Source organism: Battus philenor, unplaced genomic scaffold (genome assembly GCF_028537555.1).
Source record: "Battus philenor isolate CCGP_79_NKW_IND1 unplaced genomic scaffold, ilBatPhil1.0.hap1 SCAF_18, whole genome shotgun sequence".
NCBI lineage: Eukaryota > Metazoa > Arthropoda > Insecta > Lepidoptera > Papilionidae > Battus > Battus philenor.
The window spans coordinates 12982250-13001551 of NW_027181680.1; the positions used below are offsets into that span (position 1 = coordinate 12982250).

A 19302-nucleotide genomic window follows, 5' to 3' on the forward strand; every position below is an offset into this window, starting at 1 on the left:
ACTAATTTATGGACCCCTTTTTAGGGTCAATCATAATCCCCAACTATGTGTGAACAGGGATCTTTTCTGCAATTATAATTGTAACGTAATTTTATATTTACATTCTCATTTTACACCACTAATTTTTTTTGTATTTTATTTACTATATATTAATTAATAAATCTCTCTGTATAATAGACCTGTGATCAATAAATGAATAATTAAATTTCCAGGAGCAGTCGCGTGCCTTCAGCTGTAGAGTACGCGAATGTGGATCGGAGTGCGGTGATGTTACGTCATAAGCAGGTGCCCAACGCCAATGGACAGTACCACCCCATGACGCGACACACGCTGCAGGTAACTGTCACCATCACCACTCACCCCAACATCGATGCCTCCTACCCCTCTTGTAGAGTATTCCTTTATTTTAAGTAATACAAATGACGGTTTAATAGGGAATATGTGTAGTTGCTGTTGGCTTGTAAAATATTTATACATAGGTTTACATAGATCCACAATAAAATCGATTATTGCGATATTTCCAAAGCGGATCGTGCGTTTTATGAAGGTAGGTGTCTGGTAAGTTCGAGATAATACTCGGTACTAAAAATAACTTCAAGGTCACGCGTGTTTACAGCATTTCTTGATCCTAGGGTTCCGTGTTTATTGTTTAGAGGGTTCTGTAACTCGTGCTTTGTAACAGTATTCTATTACAGTACTGTTCTTCTGAGCTTCGTTCCTTGTGTTGGCATTTGTAAAGGCATCGCATATTTAGGATTGCTGTTTAAAAGTAGCCAAATTCATCAAACTAAAAGCATGATATGTAACTTCAATTGCTACAGATAAGACTTTATTGTTGTACTATAATCAAAGAGGGTTATGCTATTTACTCTAGCAGCGTCACGTAAGTCACTTGAAAGAAGGTTCCATAAAGTGACCAGACGTAAAAGCCTCCATGATATGTCCCTAGCCAAAGCTGAATCTATGTTTATCGTTTCAAATTAATGATTCTATTTTCAAACTTAATTCTGATTGTCACGCCATCTATCGGACATTTCGATCATTAAACATTAAAACAGATATAGAAGATATTTTTTTATATGTCATCAGGCTCTGAGTGCTGCGCCTACACCGAAGCTGATCTCCAACGCGGACTGGATGCAGGCACGCAGCAGGAAACCAGCTAATTACAACTACCACCAGCATTGGCTTATACAGGTATGATCTCATAGAATGACTTATTGTTTTAATAATACCATGTCGTCATTCAATCTTTCAAATGATTATAAGTTTAATTAATAGTTGATTACCTTTTTATCTGAAATAACCTTTCAATAAACAAAAAAACAAACCTTGTCGTACGAACGTAAGGACGTCACTGGCCATCCCCACCCATCACTCTGATTTCTTTTCCTATTCCTTCACTGTCCATGCCGCAAGATTATGGAACGCTCTCCCCTACAAAGTACGTGATTGTCCATCATTACCTGTATTTAAAAAGCGAGTCAAAGAGCACTATTTATCGCTAGTTGTCTAGTATATATAATATTTTTAGTTATATATGTTATATATGTATTTATGCTTATATTATGTATATATATTATTTATTATGCTTATTTATGTAAGTATATAATATGTAAGTATACATTTATGTTCATGTTAAGTATGTAATTATGGTCAAAAGTCGTATCTATTGTAAATATTTCAATTTAATTATTGTGCACGTTGTGTCTGCCTTACTTTTTATGAATCTCCTTCCGTAGGCCTACTGGAAGAAATTTCTGGTTAGAAATAAGTAGTGCCTGTTGTGTCAGTTATATTTGTATTGTTACTTTAATGTTTTTATTGTGTACAATAAACTGTTAAATAAATAAAATAAATAAAAATAAATAAACTCGATAATATAAAAGATTAATAAGCGACGATGTATAAAAGGTCAAGGTAGCTTGCAATGTTAAATCAACTGTTCAATATAATGCAAATTCTCTCAAGGTAACAGTTAGAGATGGTGTTCTATAGAAATACATTGTTCAGTGAAAAATTCGTAAGATGACAGTTTTTTTTTTGAATCTATATTTCTCATACATTAGCGTCCATGCCTTTGTTTTCCCATGTTAGTGTTTATCAAGTATCTTTAAAGTATTTTCTGCCTTGTTTTTCATGACGGCCTAGTAATAGTTTTTAACATTACGTTTCGTTCGACCACTTCCTCATCCCTACTCCATATTGGCATCCTCAGGTTGTGCGCCAGTATCTGTGCGGCGGTTGCCGTATTCGCCACATTGAACCTTGCGATCGCATCTTGAGTCTCATCCGTGCAATACACGCACAAGTTCATGTGACGTGATATTGCTACCTCATGGTGATCACTGTTATACAGCCCGAGGGTGTCTGTTGTTCACTCTTTAGCCCCTGAGCCTCGATCTTTGGGGGCGCCTAAAAATAAGTGAACTTTTTTTTCCATAGACAATATTTGTTGCAACTCTTGAATCACAATCAACTTTTGAATACACAGATTAGTTAAAATCTATTCATATTTAGCGGCGTGCCAAATTAAAAGCCGGTGTTTCTAATATTACAAAAATGTAATGTGTTTTATTTATACAATATTCCAGGAGGCAGAACACCGCCGGATAGAGGAACACAAGAACAAGATTCGCGCCAACCAACGCCAGTCGTACCACGAGCCATCGCGTACCACCGCCACTGCCCACAACCATCACCTACACCCCATCCCCACCAGGTAACTTCTTTTACTCTGACCTTTTCACAGTCTTCCATAATTTCTCTTTAACAGACATTCGCATACATTCGGGGGGACCCCCCCCCTTCCCCTGATACGTCTATCACAAAGCTGGAAGAACTTTTTTTCGTTTAGGAATTTTTCTAAAATAGAAGTATCCCAAGTTACTACTTATTACTTAAGCTAAGCCAGTGTAATTCCCGTCGAAATATGTCTGGCCATCTCAGAGATTAATCGAAACAAACAGACAGAAACAAATTGAAAATAATATAATTTTGGTATATGTACCGTATATGTATAAACAAACACTGCAACATACCAGAAGCCTTACACCACCTTTAATAAACATAGCTGGCCCACTAGCAGTCATGTTTTGAATTTTTAAGTTTGTTATAACATAGATATAAATATTTCTTGATAAATTTATTTATTATGCTGTATAGACCTCCAGTTCCCGAGAAAAGCGCCAAAGTCCACTCGGCATCGAGGACATATCGGCAGAATCAGAGCGTGAGGTTTTCGCTTTGGTAGAAATATAATTCTTCCGCTAGTCATGTTTCCTTGTTGAATTCATTTAGACAGCTATTGTGTTATATTTAGGCATGTAATACCTGAAACCTTTTTATTGTACTCTGATAGTTCTGTTCCAAGTATACAACCTTAAATATTACACTTTGTGCGTTAAATAGGATTTCCACTCTCAAACCAAGTTTATATAAGATGGGCACAAGCGTTCTCTGCGTACAATAATACCACAGTGCGATCACCAACATGCCTGTCAAGTTTGGCGATTATGAAATATACCCCCATAAGATATCTTTGGGAGAGACTTACTATTACAGAGAGACTACCGTGCACTGGGCGTATATGGGCCGAAACTACGATATAATTTATATATATATATATATATATATATATATATATATATATATATATATATTCTTTAGAATACATTTAAATAGTTTAACAATAATATACAAAAAAAGTATAAAGAGCTATCTTATCACACGAGGCAATCTCTTACAGACAACCATAGTAAGGAAACAGTGGAAGTATAAATATTGCACATCGACCTTTAGAAAGAGACAATCGGCAAATATCGGCTTCGTAGAGCGTTATCTCTGTCGCACGAAACACAACTGACAAAACGTAACATAGATAGTGTTTGGTGTGTATATTGTAATATAATAAAAAAAACAATTGATCCATGATCCATACGGACTGTTATGCAACAAAAATATATAAAAACATAAATTATAAATAAAAACATACCAGTCCTTTCGGAAGACCTTGTGTGGGTATGTTAAATGGGTAATATTGACAGCCCAAGTGAGGTCCCCTGGTAGAGGGCTTTAGGCCTTTTAACTCAATGGTGCGTCCACCAAAGCTATCTTAGCTCGGCGGCCTCCTAATCCTGTAAAACAGTAGTATGCCTATATGCCTTCGCTATTTTAAAACAGTTCTTAGATAAGGCGCCATCTGTGCTCTGCCACCTTAAACTCGCTAAATCTGCAAATGCCATTTAGAAGGTAGTGACATTCAGGTCCAAAAAAAATAGTTTTTTTTAATTCATGAATGCATATTTTCAAATAAAATTCACAATTTTCTGCACCTTCTTAGTACCTAAGTTTGACCTTCTTGTTAAAGTTTTTATACTCAAACAAACACTATGTATGTTTATTTAAAATTATCAATAATCATAAATTATAGATGCGACTTCAATTTGTTAATTCTTTTCTTGATAATGTATCTGTAGAGATAGATCAGAATTAAAAAAAAAGTGGCATTAATTTTGAACGCAAAGTAATCATTTGTATGTGAATGTTTAGGTAATTTCTTAATTTTCGAACGCATGTTTAGTTTTTTTCTGTTGGCATCCTTGTGTCTTAAAAGTCAAGTGGTATGAATATTAATGTAATATTTAAAAAAAATCTGCCAAGGGTTAATAAATTTATTAATATAAGATTCTATGGGAATTTATATCTACGCTACTTATTACACCTAATTAGTTGTCTCATTCTCACATGTAGAAATATTTATCCGTATCACTTATACATTTGCATCACGAATTTTTTTTCAAAAGTGCTTTTTCATAAGCAAATCAATATCTAATATATAAAATTCTCGTGTCACGGTGTTCGATCTTGAACTCCTCCGAAACGGCTTGACCGATTTTTACCAAATTTTACATGCGTATGTCTGAGAATCGGCTACTATCTATTTTCCATACCCCTAAGTGATAAGGGTGGTCCACCCCTAAATTTTATTTTTAATTTTTTAGACATTTTTTTTGGTTTTTATTTTATTATGATACAGCATACAAAAATACATACAAACCTAAATTTTCACCCCTCTACGATTAACCCTTATCTTACATTTGTTAATTAAAAACTTTAATTTTTTTTGCAAAACCACGTTTGCGGGATCAGCTAGTTTCATTTATAATTTAAAAATAGAAAAATGATGGAAGGTTTTACATAAGCATATTAAAATATTAATGTATTCAGCCAACAACAGTTGCCACAAGACTACACGCGGCTCGCACGGGAGGGCCGAGACGTGAGGGACGCGCGGGAGGGAAGGGAGGAGAAGCTGCTGAGCGTTAGCGGCAAGAGGAAGTGTTCCCACTGCGGCGAGGAGCTCGGTAATCATTTCTCTTTTTATACCTGACATAGCCATAGGCTGTTTTATGTTTAAAGGCTCATTTAATTATTATGTTGTGCTGAATAATCTCTACAATGCGATTAAAATAAGAATAGGACCGGCCTAGCGCCATGTTGTGACGTCACAACGGGAACTTGGTATAGTGTGCAAAAAATGCAGTGTTAAAAAATAATACCAGTGGCTAAAGTCACTCGCTCGGTTACCTTCGAAGCAGTTTCCAAATGCTTAATGAAACTTCCAAGTACATCACGCGATATATGAATATTGCCATCTGGCCCTGGTACAATTCTTGCTTGTTTTAATTGGTCCAACAACATAATGGCACGTTTTTTCTCTTCTTTCTTCTCTTTGCTGATAATCTCTCGAGCTCGCCGATGTAAAACACTACCTCTTTTACTCATTGTAGAACAAATTAAACAATCAACAAAAACAATTATTTTTTTTTTTTATTTTATATATTTAATGCTGACCGTACTTATATGAGTGAAGTTAGCCGAGAGCCCGTCTTATCCTTATTTTAATCGCATTGTATGTTCAAGTAGTTTTATTATTATTTTCAATATCGAAACCAAATAAATTTTCATGCAATCCCACTTATGAATTGCATAGTCCCATTTTTAATTACTTCGACGTGGGCCCCCGTTTAGTATGCCTGGTTAAATTTTAAAACTTATCACTCTGTATAATGTCATTGGATGTGAAGAATAAAAGAAATTGAGAAGAATGAAAGTGAGTGTAGAATAAAGATAAAACTACGAAAAAAATTATTTGTAAATAAAGTCCCTGTCCCAAACAAAACAGGGGTACGAGAGGCTCCCAATAGCGGGGGTTAAAAAAAAAACATGTCATTGGAAGAATTAACTGATGGTTGTGATGTTCCAGGTCGCGGCGCGGCGATGATAATAGAATCTTTGTCGCTGTGCTACCACGTGTGGTGCTTCTCATGTGCCGTGTGCGGTGCACGTCTGGGCGATGGTCGCAACGGTGCCGACGTGCGCGTGCGCGGATCTCGATTGCACTGCCACCACTGCTACTCAGCCGACGACGGCTCCAAGTACTCCTGTGTGTAGAGCTGGTGACGTCATCTACAGCTTAGTGAAGCACCGTGCCCGTCATTCTGTGCCGAACTACCTCCAGACATCTGCATCAGTAACGACTGCTGGATCTACAGATTGACTGTGCATTTGTTGCAAACTGTGACGTCACTCAGTGACGTCATGCACGGATTAATAGGCACTGTGCCCAATATCAAGTGGATCCAGAAATTTGGGTCAGGGAGATTGATCACCCACTCGCCACCAACTTCAACTTCATCGTGCCCATCATTCTATGCAGCAGATTGGTGAACGCATTCGAGGCAAACTACAACGTTAGTTACGTCGTCTAAATCTTAGTTGACACCGTGCCCATTATTACCCTGCGCCCATTCTGATGTGTGCAAAATCATTCATCATCGATCATCATATGACTAGACTATGTAGTCTGTCTATCTAGATGGTAGACCTATCCACGCCGCGTCTGTCGTCTCGAGGTCGTCTCGTGGTCGTCACTTGAGAACCTATCGGCCCCAACAGCCTATGACATCCAATAATATAATGTCATCATAACAATGGCATTCAATTAAAGGCTTAATTTGCAAAATTACCAAAATTAATTCATAAAACAAGTGTATAAGGTACACTTTCACATAATGACTTTACAGTGAGCGATGTCGTCAAATATCTCTATGAATGAAAAAAAATGTGCCCGTACGAAGAAACTAACCGTAAAGTTAAGGGGAAAATAGACTTATCTGTATACAAAATAAGGTGTTTTATCGTTTAACCTTTATATTTCATATAACACTAATACATCTCACATTACCCTTTAGGTATATTCTCTTATGAAACTTTCATAAAGACTTATAAACTAAAGAAATATTAACTACGTAATATGTTAGGTTTACATGAATGTGATTTAATTTTCTACGGTAAAGGCAAAGTTTAATGTAACAGTTAGTGCATGTGGATACGTGAAGCTGTTAGTGGTTCAGTTAAATCTAGTTCCACTGGAACTGGTGAGATGGTTCATCCAACATAACGTCTACTAACAAAAGAAATAAGTTAATAGTTACACTAACAAATGTGATTATGTTATAAATGTAACGGTGTATTTAAAATCGGAGTGAAAATGTGTAAAGCACGGAGACACTAGCGAAGGAAATATTTGCTCGTGGTTCATGGGCATCTATACCATTCTCCATCCTCTCCTATTCCCTAAATCACCCCCTATTTTATCCCCACGTTACCTTTTCTCCATGTAGTGATCTTTATTGGAAAATTTTATTGAAAAGGATAAAGGGAAAAGAGCTTAATACGTCTCCCCGCCTTTTCCTCTCTCTACTCACCTTGTCTGCCCCACACTTCTCTTATCCCCTCTTGTTATTCTCCTTTTTACCCCCCTTCCTGTACTCGGTCTCGCACGTCAAAACGTCTGTGCGACTCAGCTAGCTTCTGAGTCCATCATTGCACGCTTTTGTTATAAAACCGCAAACCAATTCCCTACCTATAACAGTTTAAGTTGCATATCTCGTCGATGTTTTCTATAAGTTAGAGAACTAAGTTGTCCCGCGAGAGAAGCGCAGCTGCACTCCGCATATCGTGCCATGCCAGTTCCCACTTGAACTTGAATCAGTTGACCGGGATACGCTGGCACATGTCCCCCCGACTTATCGCTGGGTGTTTATTTTTTGTATAATTTTGTAAATAAATTTCTAATTTATGTCGTAGTGTGTTTTATTTTAAGCTTTAATAGTTAATACATTAGGAAATACGGAATTAATCCAAATATTTTCTGTTGGTTATTTTATTGTAATGTATAACTTCGTACGCGCTCACATTGGTGTGAATCGCAATTGATTTGTGCTCGCGGCTTACTATGATACATATCACAGTTTTCTATATATACACCTAGGTATTGACTTTTAATGTTATATCTAGAATAAATATTTCTTCCATAATCAAGTGTATTATATATTGCTATATCAAAATCATAAAATTTTGATAGTTTCTCCAACAGCAAATTATAGTTGAAACAATATGTCGCGGGCACAAATGAATTGCGCTCTGTTTAATGTTAATTTAGTCGTGTTTTATTCTCATCCCGTCGGTCCCGTCGTCTGTGTGATCGCTTACGTTAATTAAGATCAGCCTGTACATTGTTTATGATAAAAGCTACAACCTGTATATCGATAAATAAATTTTAACGAAAATTTGAGTTTTATTTTCATTGTTTTCTTTTGAAAAAATGCAAAACGACTCACTTTTTATAGTAACTAAAACTAGATTAAGCTCTCTTATAATAGCATCCTTCAATTCTTCAAGCTATATGAGTTAAAAACCTGATCTGAGAACAGTCTGCTACAAACTTCGACCTTCTTTTTGTGGTTAATATCACAATATTGTTTAGACAGCAATAAAATAACTCACTCCCAAGTGTTAGTAACAATTGAAATATCTAAAACTATATATATAAATATATATATATATATATATATACATATATAGACATATAAATATATACATACATATATATATATATATATATACATATATAACTTCTTAAATTCATTACTTGCTGATTCATAGAAATTACGTTGAATTGTAATGTTGTAGAAGTTATATTACGTCATCTTCAGCGGTTCATCGAAATGGGAAATTCTACAGAAATATAATTCTATTAAGAAATATAAATACTTCCCGACTTGTATTATGCTGACGATTTTTATTAGTTGAACATTGTTTTCATGGTTTTAGTATTAGTATAAATATGGGTTACATTTGGTCAATGCCCCATTTCTACTTTGAGCTTCGTGTTGTCATTATCTCCAAGACCCAAGCCCGAGGAGGAATCCCACAGATTTCCAATAGGGTTCAAAACGTCTACCGATGAACATTATTTTACACTTAAAAACCTCTCGCTGTACTTAGATTTTTTTACAAGATTTTGTATTAGTTTTATTTACCTATAAGAACGAGAACATTTTTTAATTATACCAAAACCGTCAAACGCTACAATGCTTAGGTTTCATCGGATTTAATGGATATAATTAACTAACTACCCTTTATTAGTACTTTTACCTTTTCCATACTATGGTTGTCTGTAAGAGATTGTCTTGTGTGATAAGACCGCCCATTGTACTCTTTTGTATATTATTGTAAAACTTATCAAATGTATTTTAACGTGTACAATAAAGAATATTAAATAAATAAATAAATATTTGACCTATCATTATTATTAATAAGTAAAAAGGAAATTCAAATTAGTTGACAAGATTTACAATGTAGGAGCAACATTACGTCATCTTCAGCGGTTCATCGAAAAGGGGAATTCCACAGAAATATAATTCTGTATTTACATCTGCCGAAAGAGGGCGCTCTACATTACTTCTCGACGTGTGATTGGCTGTCGATTTTAATTGGATTTCAATATTAGTTGAACAATGTTTTTATAGTTTTAAATCAGTATAAATATGGGCTAAGCTTAATGAATATACACATTTATATTCCGGATTTCGTGTTGTAATTACCGCCAAGAAGAACGGCCGTAGGAAGAATTCCACAACAAATATGCGTCCAACTTCAACAATTATATGTTTATAACATATATGTCTACAATTTTTTTAATACTCAGTTAAGTACTCGCTCGGAATTTTTTTATCTCTTTTAAATGAATGGCATGATCCTATTAAATGTCAGTGTGGCAACCTATGTCTGTTAAGAAACACTTCTAGAAGAACCTTTTATATGTAGAACATGACAGGTTATTGTAGTTATATATACTTGTTATCAATTTAATGTATGGTACACTACTCAAAAACAATGTTTTCAGAAATAATAAATAATGGAATTATTGTACAATAAGAAAAAGCCTTTGTAAAATTCGGATTAACACGTATGAAAATTAATTATTGTTTATTTTCTCTCTCTGATTTTGTGCTGACAGATTTTATTTATTTAAATTAATGTAATACATTTATACGTATATTACGTTACATAGGGTGATTGAAAAAGAGGTGAAAAGGCTTTAACTTTTACTACTTTAAAACTTACGCCCATTACTGATCATCCTGTACACCCGTTAGAAAACACTTGTAAGACAACTATATATATAGTCAAGAGACACTGTCTCAGGTATCAATCTGTCAATTGAAAGTAAACACAAGGAGAAAACAAAGATGATCTTGAATTACATAAGGTACATGGCGGCGTGCGACCGTAGCTATATGGGCAGTTGAGATTACGGGGCAGCGTTGTAATGGCCACAATTGACCGCATCCGATCGTTTACGCCGATCAACCAGTTTACAGCGTCCTTGAACGATTGCTCTTGAACCTAACGATCTAGTCTAATGCATACTTAAAAACATTATCCTCCTTCGCGAGTTATAATCCTTGTTAATAAAGGTCGTAATATTAAAAGGATTTTAATTATGTCACGCTATCCATTGCGGTTTTGGAATAAATGTATTTGTTTATTTATATTGTTAAAAATCACTGACGTATGTAATAATTGCTCATCTGAGGCAGTGGATGTAGCACATCATTTGTACTTCCTATTACGACAGTCAAGGTTGCGAGAAGTCGTTGTATACGGAAGATCAGTCATCGTCGCGATCTCTTGGTGTGGCCAATGCCTTGCAGTGAACAATTGTTATAACTTTAGTGGTCTTATCTGTACGATGTGGAATTCTTCCTAGTGCAGGTAGGTCTAGGAAGTTATAACAACACGAAGTCAAAGGTAGAAGTGTGTATATACACACATTGTTTCCATTGAAGTTTATGTTGCTAGCCCGGGGACTTTTACAGCTTCTACTGAATTCACGGAACGTAGGGGTCCGTTAATCTAATATATAAAATTCTCGTGTCACGGTGTTCGAACTTGAACTCCTCTGAAACGGCTCGACCGATTTTTACCAAATTTTATATGCGTATTCAGTAGGTATGAGAATCGGCTACTATCTATTTTCCATACCCCTAAGTGATAAGGGTGGTCCACCCCTAATTTTTTTTTTTAAACAAATTTTTTGGTTTTTATTTTATTATGATACAGCATACCAAAATACATATAACCCTAAATTTTCACCCCTCTACGATTAACCCTTATTTTTTATTTGTTAATTAAAAACTTTAATTTTTTTTTGCAAAACAACGTTTGCGGGATCAGCTAGTTTCTTTATAAAAATACTGGGCATTTGCATTTCAGTGGTATATTGAAGTTCGCACGTAGGAAACAGCTTCACCCGTGTAGAGGTGTACCCTTGAAGGAAGAACTTCCTAGTTGTCATATCCGGAGGTGAAGTAGAATTTGGCTGGGAGGTAGCCCTCACCTTACACCTTTAGATTTTCATTAGGCAATATCAACCTTTAAGCCGGTGTTCACAAAAATAGGGCTAAGATGTGGGGATGAAGGAGGGCCTGTCATAAGAGGCGACTTAATGGGCATCAGATTTGCGGGAATTGGGGGTGCAGGCCTACATCGTCCATTCAATGCCAACCCAAGAAGGGCAGCAATGCGAAGTAGTCTCTTGTTCAGCTCGGGTAGGCACAGCTTCCTTCATGGATGTAACTTAGCAGCAGTACTGAACGGCAGCTGCGAGTTCGATAAAAGGTTACTTCGAAAGTAACGAAGACGACCACAGACGAGGTTTTAGTAGGTAGGAATAGCAAATAACCCCGTCCTTCCCCTAGAGATAAGGGTATCTAGTGTCCATCTAGAAGATTTTCCCCCGATAGAAAAAAAGGAGTCTCAACTTAACATCAACAGAGGACTGCTTAACACGTTCACTGCGGGCCCAATTTTGAAGAACTTTCAGCTGGTGCGGGTGAGGTCGAATCAGCCTCAAGCTAACTTCCTAGTAGTGCGGTTGAGGCCTTTTCTGCCTCATGTTTCAATCATTTTTTTACAATATTGAGTCAATGCTTCGCAGACAAAGAAAGCTATATTTGTCTTTGTCATATCTCATACGGTTGAGTGTAAACAGCCGCCGCACTAGAGAGAAAACACGAGTTTTACGCGCCGCACCAGTGCAAAGTCTACCATGAGGCTGAATCGACCTCAAGCCGCAGTGAACGTGTTAAATTGTATGTTGCTTTTTTTATCATAAATTAGAAATTGTCTACAGAACGCCAGTAGCGCCATCATGTCACTACCTACAAGTCTGCAAAATATCATCAAACAAAATAATATCTATATATTATAGAAAAGTATAAATAAACTTTGAAAGAAATTGTCTCAAGTTTTCATAAAAAATTGGAAGAAACTTTTTACTCAACCTATTATATTTTAAATAAATAAAACCGGATAAACAAAAGTTTAAATTTGGAAAGATTGTTTGCTTTGCTTTTAAAAACAGACACAGCGACAAATAGACTATCTTACTCTCTCATACGACTATATATGTCCATGGTGAATTTAGAAGGCACCGTGAAAAACAGGCTGTACCAAAGATTCGACTGCAAAAAGTCTCTATTTCATTTTTAATAAACGAAATCAGATTTAACAAAATCCCGCAAAACATTATTGGACTACCATTTACAAAATTCAAAACGCATATTTAAATGATAAGAATCCCTGGCAGTAATGTAGCCTGTGTCGTGTTCCTGATTGTTTTGATTTTATTTAGGCTATATCTCATAAGTGTATCTGTATAAATCTGTGTTAAACTTTATTAAAATATGTGTTGTTGTGGAGTTTCTTCCTGCTTCTTCTCCACAACTATAATACCTTGCGAAGCAGAGTAGAGTTAAAAATAAAATAAATTAAAAAAAAATGACGGTCAATAAGAGTTCTGTTAAAAGTTCAAATCTCAATTTTGATTAATTCCATGACACAAATTAGATCTCGTATCCAATTTGTATCATGGAACTAATAAGTATCACAATGAAACTGCAATATCCGGATGTGATTGTTCACTGAACAGTATGAAGGCCATGGGAGAGAAGGCACAATGTGGTGTATTCTATAATGAACTATGACGTCCCCTTGGACGCATTTAGACCACAAACACAACATAAAATGAATGCTTGTATACATGGTGATTGGTTATAACTATTTCTTAGCTTTAAGGCTTTTATCCTTATATTCATCCATACTGTTAACTATTCAATGGAATCAGGCGTCACCTTGCGGAAGTCCATCCTAAGTAAGAAAAGGACCAATATTAAGCCACTTTCGCACATGCAGTGGTAGTCGTGCAACAAAGTGTAGCGCCCGCCAGCCCACTGACAAATGCATATGCGGCAAACAATGCAAATTACACAACTGCCTCCGTTAAACCACTTAACACGTGTTTCACCCCTCTACGGGGCATCTTCAGGAGCTATGCCTCACCGATTAGTGACAGAGTCAGGTAGTAGGTAGATCATAAATCGAGCATGATTGAAAGCCGCTGGAGCCTTAAAATTCTAGAGTGGAGGCCACGAAACGGCAAACCCAGGGGAAGAACCTTCGCAATTCAGGCTTTTTAAGGTCTGCGGAAGCTTCTGGATTCGCCAGCAGTGCACGTTATGTATATATATATATGACTCATAGATATATATATGAGTCTAATACTATTAACTAATTTTGTAAGAGGGTCAGAAATAAGAAACATAAGAAAGAAGGAAACATCCACACCGAGATATACCAAAGCAACCAAAACGAAACCAACAGCCACGGATCGAGGACAGCTTCACCCAACACCACTCGGAGGGTCGAAAAAACAATGTACCCAAGTTACAGACAAGAGAAAAATAAAGTTTAGTTTCTTTAGATTTTCAAACCGCTTGCCTTGTAATCGATGAAGCTGTAAAAACCCCACAAGGTTAATTGCATAGTCATATTTCAGAAACTACAAATAATACAATAATCATCATAGGAGGACCGGAAAGTAATGTCACTTTCTTAAGTAAAATTCACACGACTGCATATTTTACAAGTTTTTATTTCTTATCAACAATATATTCACCTTCGTTATCAACAACCTTTTGCCAATTAGAATACAAATGTTCAATTAGCGGTAAAAATCAATAGGTTTTTCTGTAAAATATGTCGACAGAAACGACATTACTTTCCGGTCACCCTAATATATGTACCATTGTAATTCGCCACTAAATGGCACTGCAACCTAGTAACGATGCCATTGAAGCTATCACTGTGAAAATGGAGAAGAATAAATTTTTAATGTACCATATTGAAAGCGACATTAAGAGATATGACATGATTTTTTTTATTTTTGATTCAGCCATATTTCGGCTAAAAGCTGGTTTATAGAAATGATTTTACCTAAATTTAACAATAAAACCTACTTCAAAGTTAAATGAAGGTCACTCGAATATGTTGATAAAAACCCAAATGACGTTCCCAACGAGATATTTTTGGTACTGAACCATTGAACAATAGGTGAAGATATTTATTCCCAAGATTGTAATAAATGTAATCAACTTATTTGATATAATTTGGAATCTAATTAATATGATTATCTAATGTATACATTTTTGTTTAAATCATTGACTAAAATATAATTAGATTCAAACTTGTTTTTATTTAAATCGAACAAACACAATGGTTATATTATCATTTCGGACGTGAGATGTTCGCTGATGACATTGGCCAATAGGACCAACGTATTTTTTTATATACTTGTAATGGAATAGGCGTTTGTCTTCCATCTCACCTAATGGAAAGTGTAGATGAAGACGAAGGTGGTACACGCCCATCCAAAAGAATCTTCTATTGCAACGATCTTAACATGTTCATTGTGTTAGGAGATCTAAAAGACCCCTTGATTTTTATTTTATGCGACGAATAAAATCATGTAACACTCTGGAGCAGTGTATTAAATGTCTGTCTATGTGATTTTGATTAGATGGCATAATAAAATAATAGGAAATTATAGGAAAATTTAGTTATGGGGAATTTTTTCGAAACAACAACGCTTATATTTCTTTAAAGATGTTAAGGCACCGACCGTTTTATTCAGATCATCTGAACGCTCTGTGATCTGACGTACTAAGTTAGCTCAGCCTGTAGGTGGTCTGTTAGCAATTCTTCACATGTACATATAAGTTTCTTGTATGGAGAACTTGTATAATAGAAGCTTAAATACTAGACTGAACGACCTTTACAAGGTTGTCTGCCCACCTTGGGATTGAAAGTCCTACCCTGGTCCTCTTCGTAGCCTCCCGAAACATAAGACCATATCCGTTTTTACACTTTTACTTGCCAACCAGGCTATGGACTTCACTACCTTACTACCTACCTACTATTTATCAGTTCTATTTATCCGTCTACACGCTTAAAGAACCACAGAATAATATATTTGTAGCCCGCAATTCAGACGCTGATTATTTTTTTTAGATGTAGAGTCATACTTCTTTTCATACGTGCACTTTTGTTAGAGTTGTCGTTGTAATTCTCCATTCGATTCTTTTGCCCCTGCTGCTTGATATCGCCATGTAGTTCTGTTTCGTGGAGTTAGAGCATTGATTTATTGAATTTTTAGTTGCAGTTATGATGAGGTCTCTCTATATTTTTCATCATCATTATTTTAGTCCTATCATCGAAATACCGCCGCGAACTTAACTAAGTCGTCTACTTAGCTGGGGCCCACGTCGCGTCTACACTTGTAGTTGCCATTCGAGAATCTTTAGTTAACAACAGTCGTTGATTACACGTGAGATATCACTTCAGATGAGTAATTCTGTATCCTTACTGAAATAAAACATTATTGTGCATAGTAACCGAACGGCTGTTTCATACGAAATATTTATATTGATATTACTTGTATATAATAACACTTGTGGGAATAATACCACATAGGTTTCCCACAGTAGTCCGACGTATCTTGCACGCCGTTTATTGTTTTTGAACGCGACGTGCCGTTGGTTGGATCTCGCGTTTAGTGTGGGAGCTACAAACTCCTCAATATCACTTTAACGTATCAACCGTAAAGGATATTTTCATATAAAAACCGGCATTTTTAGAATTAAGATTCCATGACTGAGATTTGCCACGCCTAAGTACATTTGCAGCATGTTTTCTAGGACCGGTAGGTCTTGTAGATAATGATAACATGGAGTCCAAATTAGAAGTGTATATATTGATCAAAATTAGCCTATATTTATACAGATTCTTAAAATTATGAAAACATTCATCGACCAATTAAAACTGACAGCCAATCACGCATCGAGAAGAATTATACAGCGCTCTCTTTCGGCCGATGTAAATAAAGAATTATATTTCTGTGGAATTCCCCTTTTTGATGCGCCGCTGACGACTACGTAATGTAGCTCCTACACATTTATTCATCAATTTATCTACGTTAGGTTATCTATTTCGTGATCGTGATCGTTTGACTACATCATTAGAACAATGGCAGAGGAATTCGTAATGAAATTCAGCTATCCTATAACGAGGTCTTCAAAGTCACGGAAGTTCAAAACGTGCCTTGGTCTTTTATAAAAATTTCACAAAAAACTTAACCCAGTATTTTTCATGCTATTTATTCCCTTACTATACGTAAACGCCACACTTGGCGTTAGTTCAAAACGGATAGTCTTATTGGCTGCCAAATGAAACATTTCCGCCCATAGGATTTACTTTATCCTCCAGGGAACTAAATTTACCTTGTTTCTTGTTCATTTTTCTGTCTTTATATCTTCCTAGGTACCCAGTTTTGCTTTCTAATTTGTTTTACTTGAACCTGTTTCTATTGGCGTTAATGCTATTAGTCCGGGAGCTTTTGGAAGTTCCTCTGAAGTGAGTTCACGAAGTGGAAGAGTCCATCAATTTGCGAACTTATTTCAACTCCTTATATTACGTTGAAGTTGATGCTGTTAGCCCGGGGGCTTTTACAGCTTTGTCTGAATTGAGTACACAAAGTGGGAGGGTCCATTTAATTGCTTAAACTTTGCTCATTCTCTGTAGAAGTGCGCGCTGTTAGCCCGAAGGCTTTTAAATCTTCGTCTGAACTAAGTTCACGGAGCGGAAAGGTACGTGAACTTCAAACTTACAAACTAAAGCTGGTAGGGCGCCTACCAGTTGCACGGTGACGTTCCCACGTACCAGCTCTGCACGAGTAGAGCTGTGAAAGAAAGTGTTACTTACTTATGTAAGCTTGCGGCTTGTGACGGCAGCGTAAACCACAGGTGAGCCGGATCCAACCACGGTTCGTCCACGTTGTTCGCGGTTAGGGAGCGGGCGGCCGCTCACTAAAAACGGATGTTGTAGCGTAGTCTGTGGAGTTTGTTTTGTTATGTATAACCTGGTGACCTGTGTTGAATGTCGCTCGTGCAGTGGTTGCTGGTGTTGCTGGTGCTGTATCTGCAGCGGGTGTGTTGTGGCGAGTGTTCTGTGGGAACCCTATGATTGGCGTAAGGAGTAAGTCTCTTCGTCTTTACTGAGGTGCGGGGGGAGTAGCACGAGGCCCTTGCTATAAGGTGGGTTGGAATGTGAGGAAGCCGACTTAAAGTACGTCTTTGAGCAGGCCTGAAAAAATTCCTGGACCGTTGGGAGTTTGGGGTCACTGTGAAGATTTACTTAAACCATTTGTATTTGATGTATTTAAAGTTATGTTGCTAGCTGATCTAGGTTTTGTGCAGCTTCATCGAAATTAAGCCCGTGGAAATAGACCACGGACTAAAACCGTAAACCAAAAACCCCAGCAGATTCTTATAATCCGCTCGGCGATATTTAAAACGCGAGTCAGGATTTTAATTACACTTGCTGTGGCGCCATCTACCGATCCGTGTTAGAACCACGTGAGTTAAACGCAATATTTAGTTATAATATTGAAAATCCCTTACATTTCTTTATTTTGTTGCAATTCAGAGGTATACCGGAGGCTGTTCTAAGCGTAATGCATACAGTTGTCTATTAGATTTACTAATTTCAAGTAAGGATAAGGTTTAATCTAGGCTTGATAAATCGATAATTATTTAATAAACTAGATTTTTTATGGCACCCGCTTTTGGGGGCCGCTCGTTCCCCTAACTTATCTATGGGAAGTTACGTTTTGTATCTTTTAACGATAATTTCATTTTGTTATAATAAACTAGGTTAGTTATTCTAACCATTTTTAATAACGTTAAATGTTCATATTCACGATATAAGATTACAGGAGCGCACACTCGAACACAGGCCGAGACGAGCTGTTGCGTTGTTAGTTAACTTACTTAAGGTCTGTTACAGACGACGCGCAAACATTTTTTTTTTCGGACAAATATTGTAGACCTCAAGGCATTTTAATTACATTCACTGGATTCAAGATGGTACTGTAATGTATTGTAATCAACAAAATTATTACATATTTACACAGGAAGTGTGACAAATACAATATTTAAAGAAACTTGTCTCTTGAAATTAAAAGTAAATTTCGAACGCAGAGAACAGATTGAATTTAATTTTTAATGTTTCGATGAAGTTAATGCTGGCAGTCGTAAGGCTTTTACAGCTTTATCAGATATGAGTTCACGGAGCGGAAGCATCCGTGAACTATACTATAAACTAAAGCCTTAATGTTTCAGAACCTACATTTGACATTCTGATGGAGGTTGACGCAGATAAGATGAGGCTTACCTGGTCGTGTCAGTGTTGATGTTGGTGTAGTGCGTGTGGAGTGAGGATTAGAGGTCAGTGTTGACCATTCGGCAATCTAAAGAAGGATACTGAACCCAACTCGGATTTCCAGCGCTGTTCACGACGACGGGGTCGGGCAGTCGACGTCGTTTGCATAGAGAGTGAAATTTATTTGCAGAGACCCTGTATTTACACCAAACATTAAATCTACTTTAATAAGCCCTTGATCTAGCTTAATTTACACAACCAATCACAGTCCTTACTTTACAACCAATCACATGTGTCGTTTGTGTGAGAGCGACGGAAAATGTCTGCAACTTT

The 19302-nt window shown here is 36.5% G+C and overlaps 1 protein-coding gene across 8 annotated transcripts in view; it reads left to right on the forward strand.

Annotated features, from left to right (window-relative positions):
- The window catches only part of smash (smallish), a 250339-nt gene extending 241709 nt beyond the window's left edge, over nucleotides 1–8630 (forward strand). For 7 of the 8 annotated variants that reach the window (XM_068763759.1, XM_068763764.1, XM_068763765.1 and 4 more), the window contains 5 exons: nucleotides 213–336; nucleotides 1090–1197; nucleotides 2595–2722; nucleotides 5230–5366; nucleotides 6269–8630. In XM_068763759.1, the coding sequence (XP_068619860.1) occupies nucleotides 213–336; nucleotides 1090–1197; nucleotides 2595–2722; nucleotides 5230–5366; nucleotides 6269–6456 (685 nt within the window). In that variant the 3' untranslated portion in view covers nucleotides 6457–8630. Of the gene's footprint in view, nucleotides 1–212; nucleotides 337–1089; nucleotides 1198–2594; nucleotides 2723–5229; nucleotides 5367–6268 lie in introns of those variants that run through there. The other variant, XM_068763766.1, reaches the window with a different exon arrangement.
- The last annotated feature ends 10672 nt before the right edge of the window (nucleotides 8631–19302 follow it).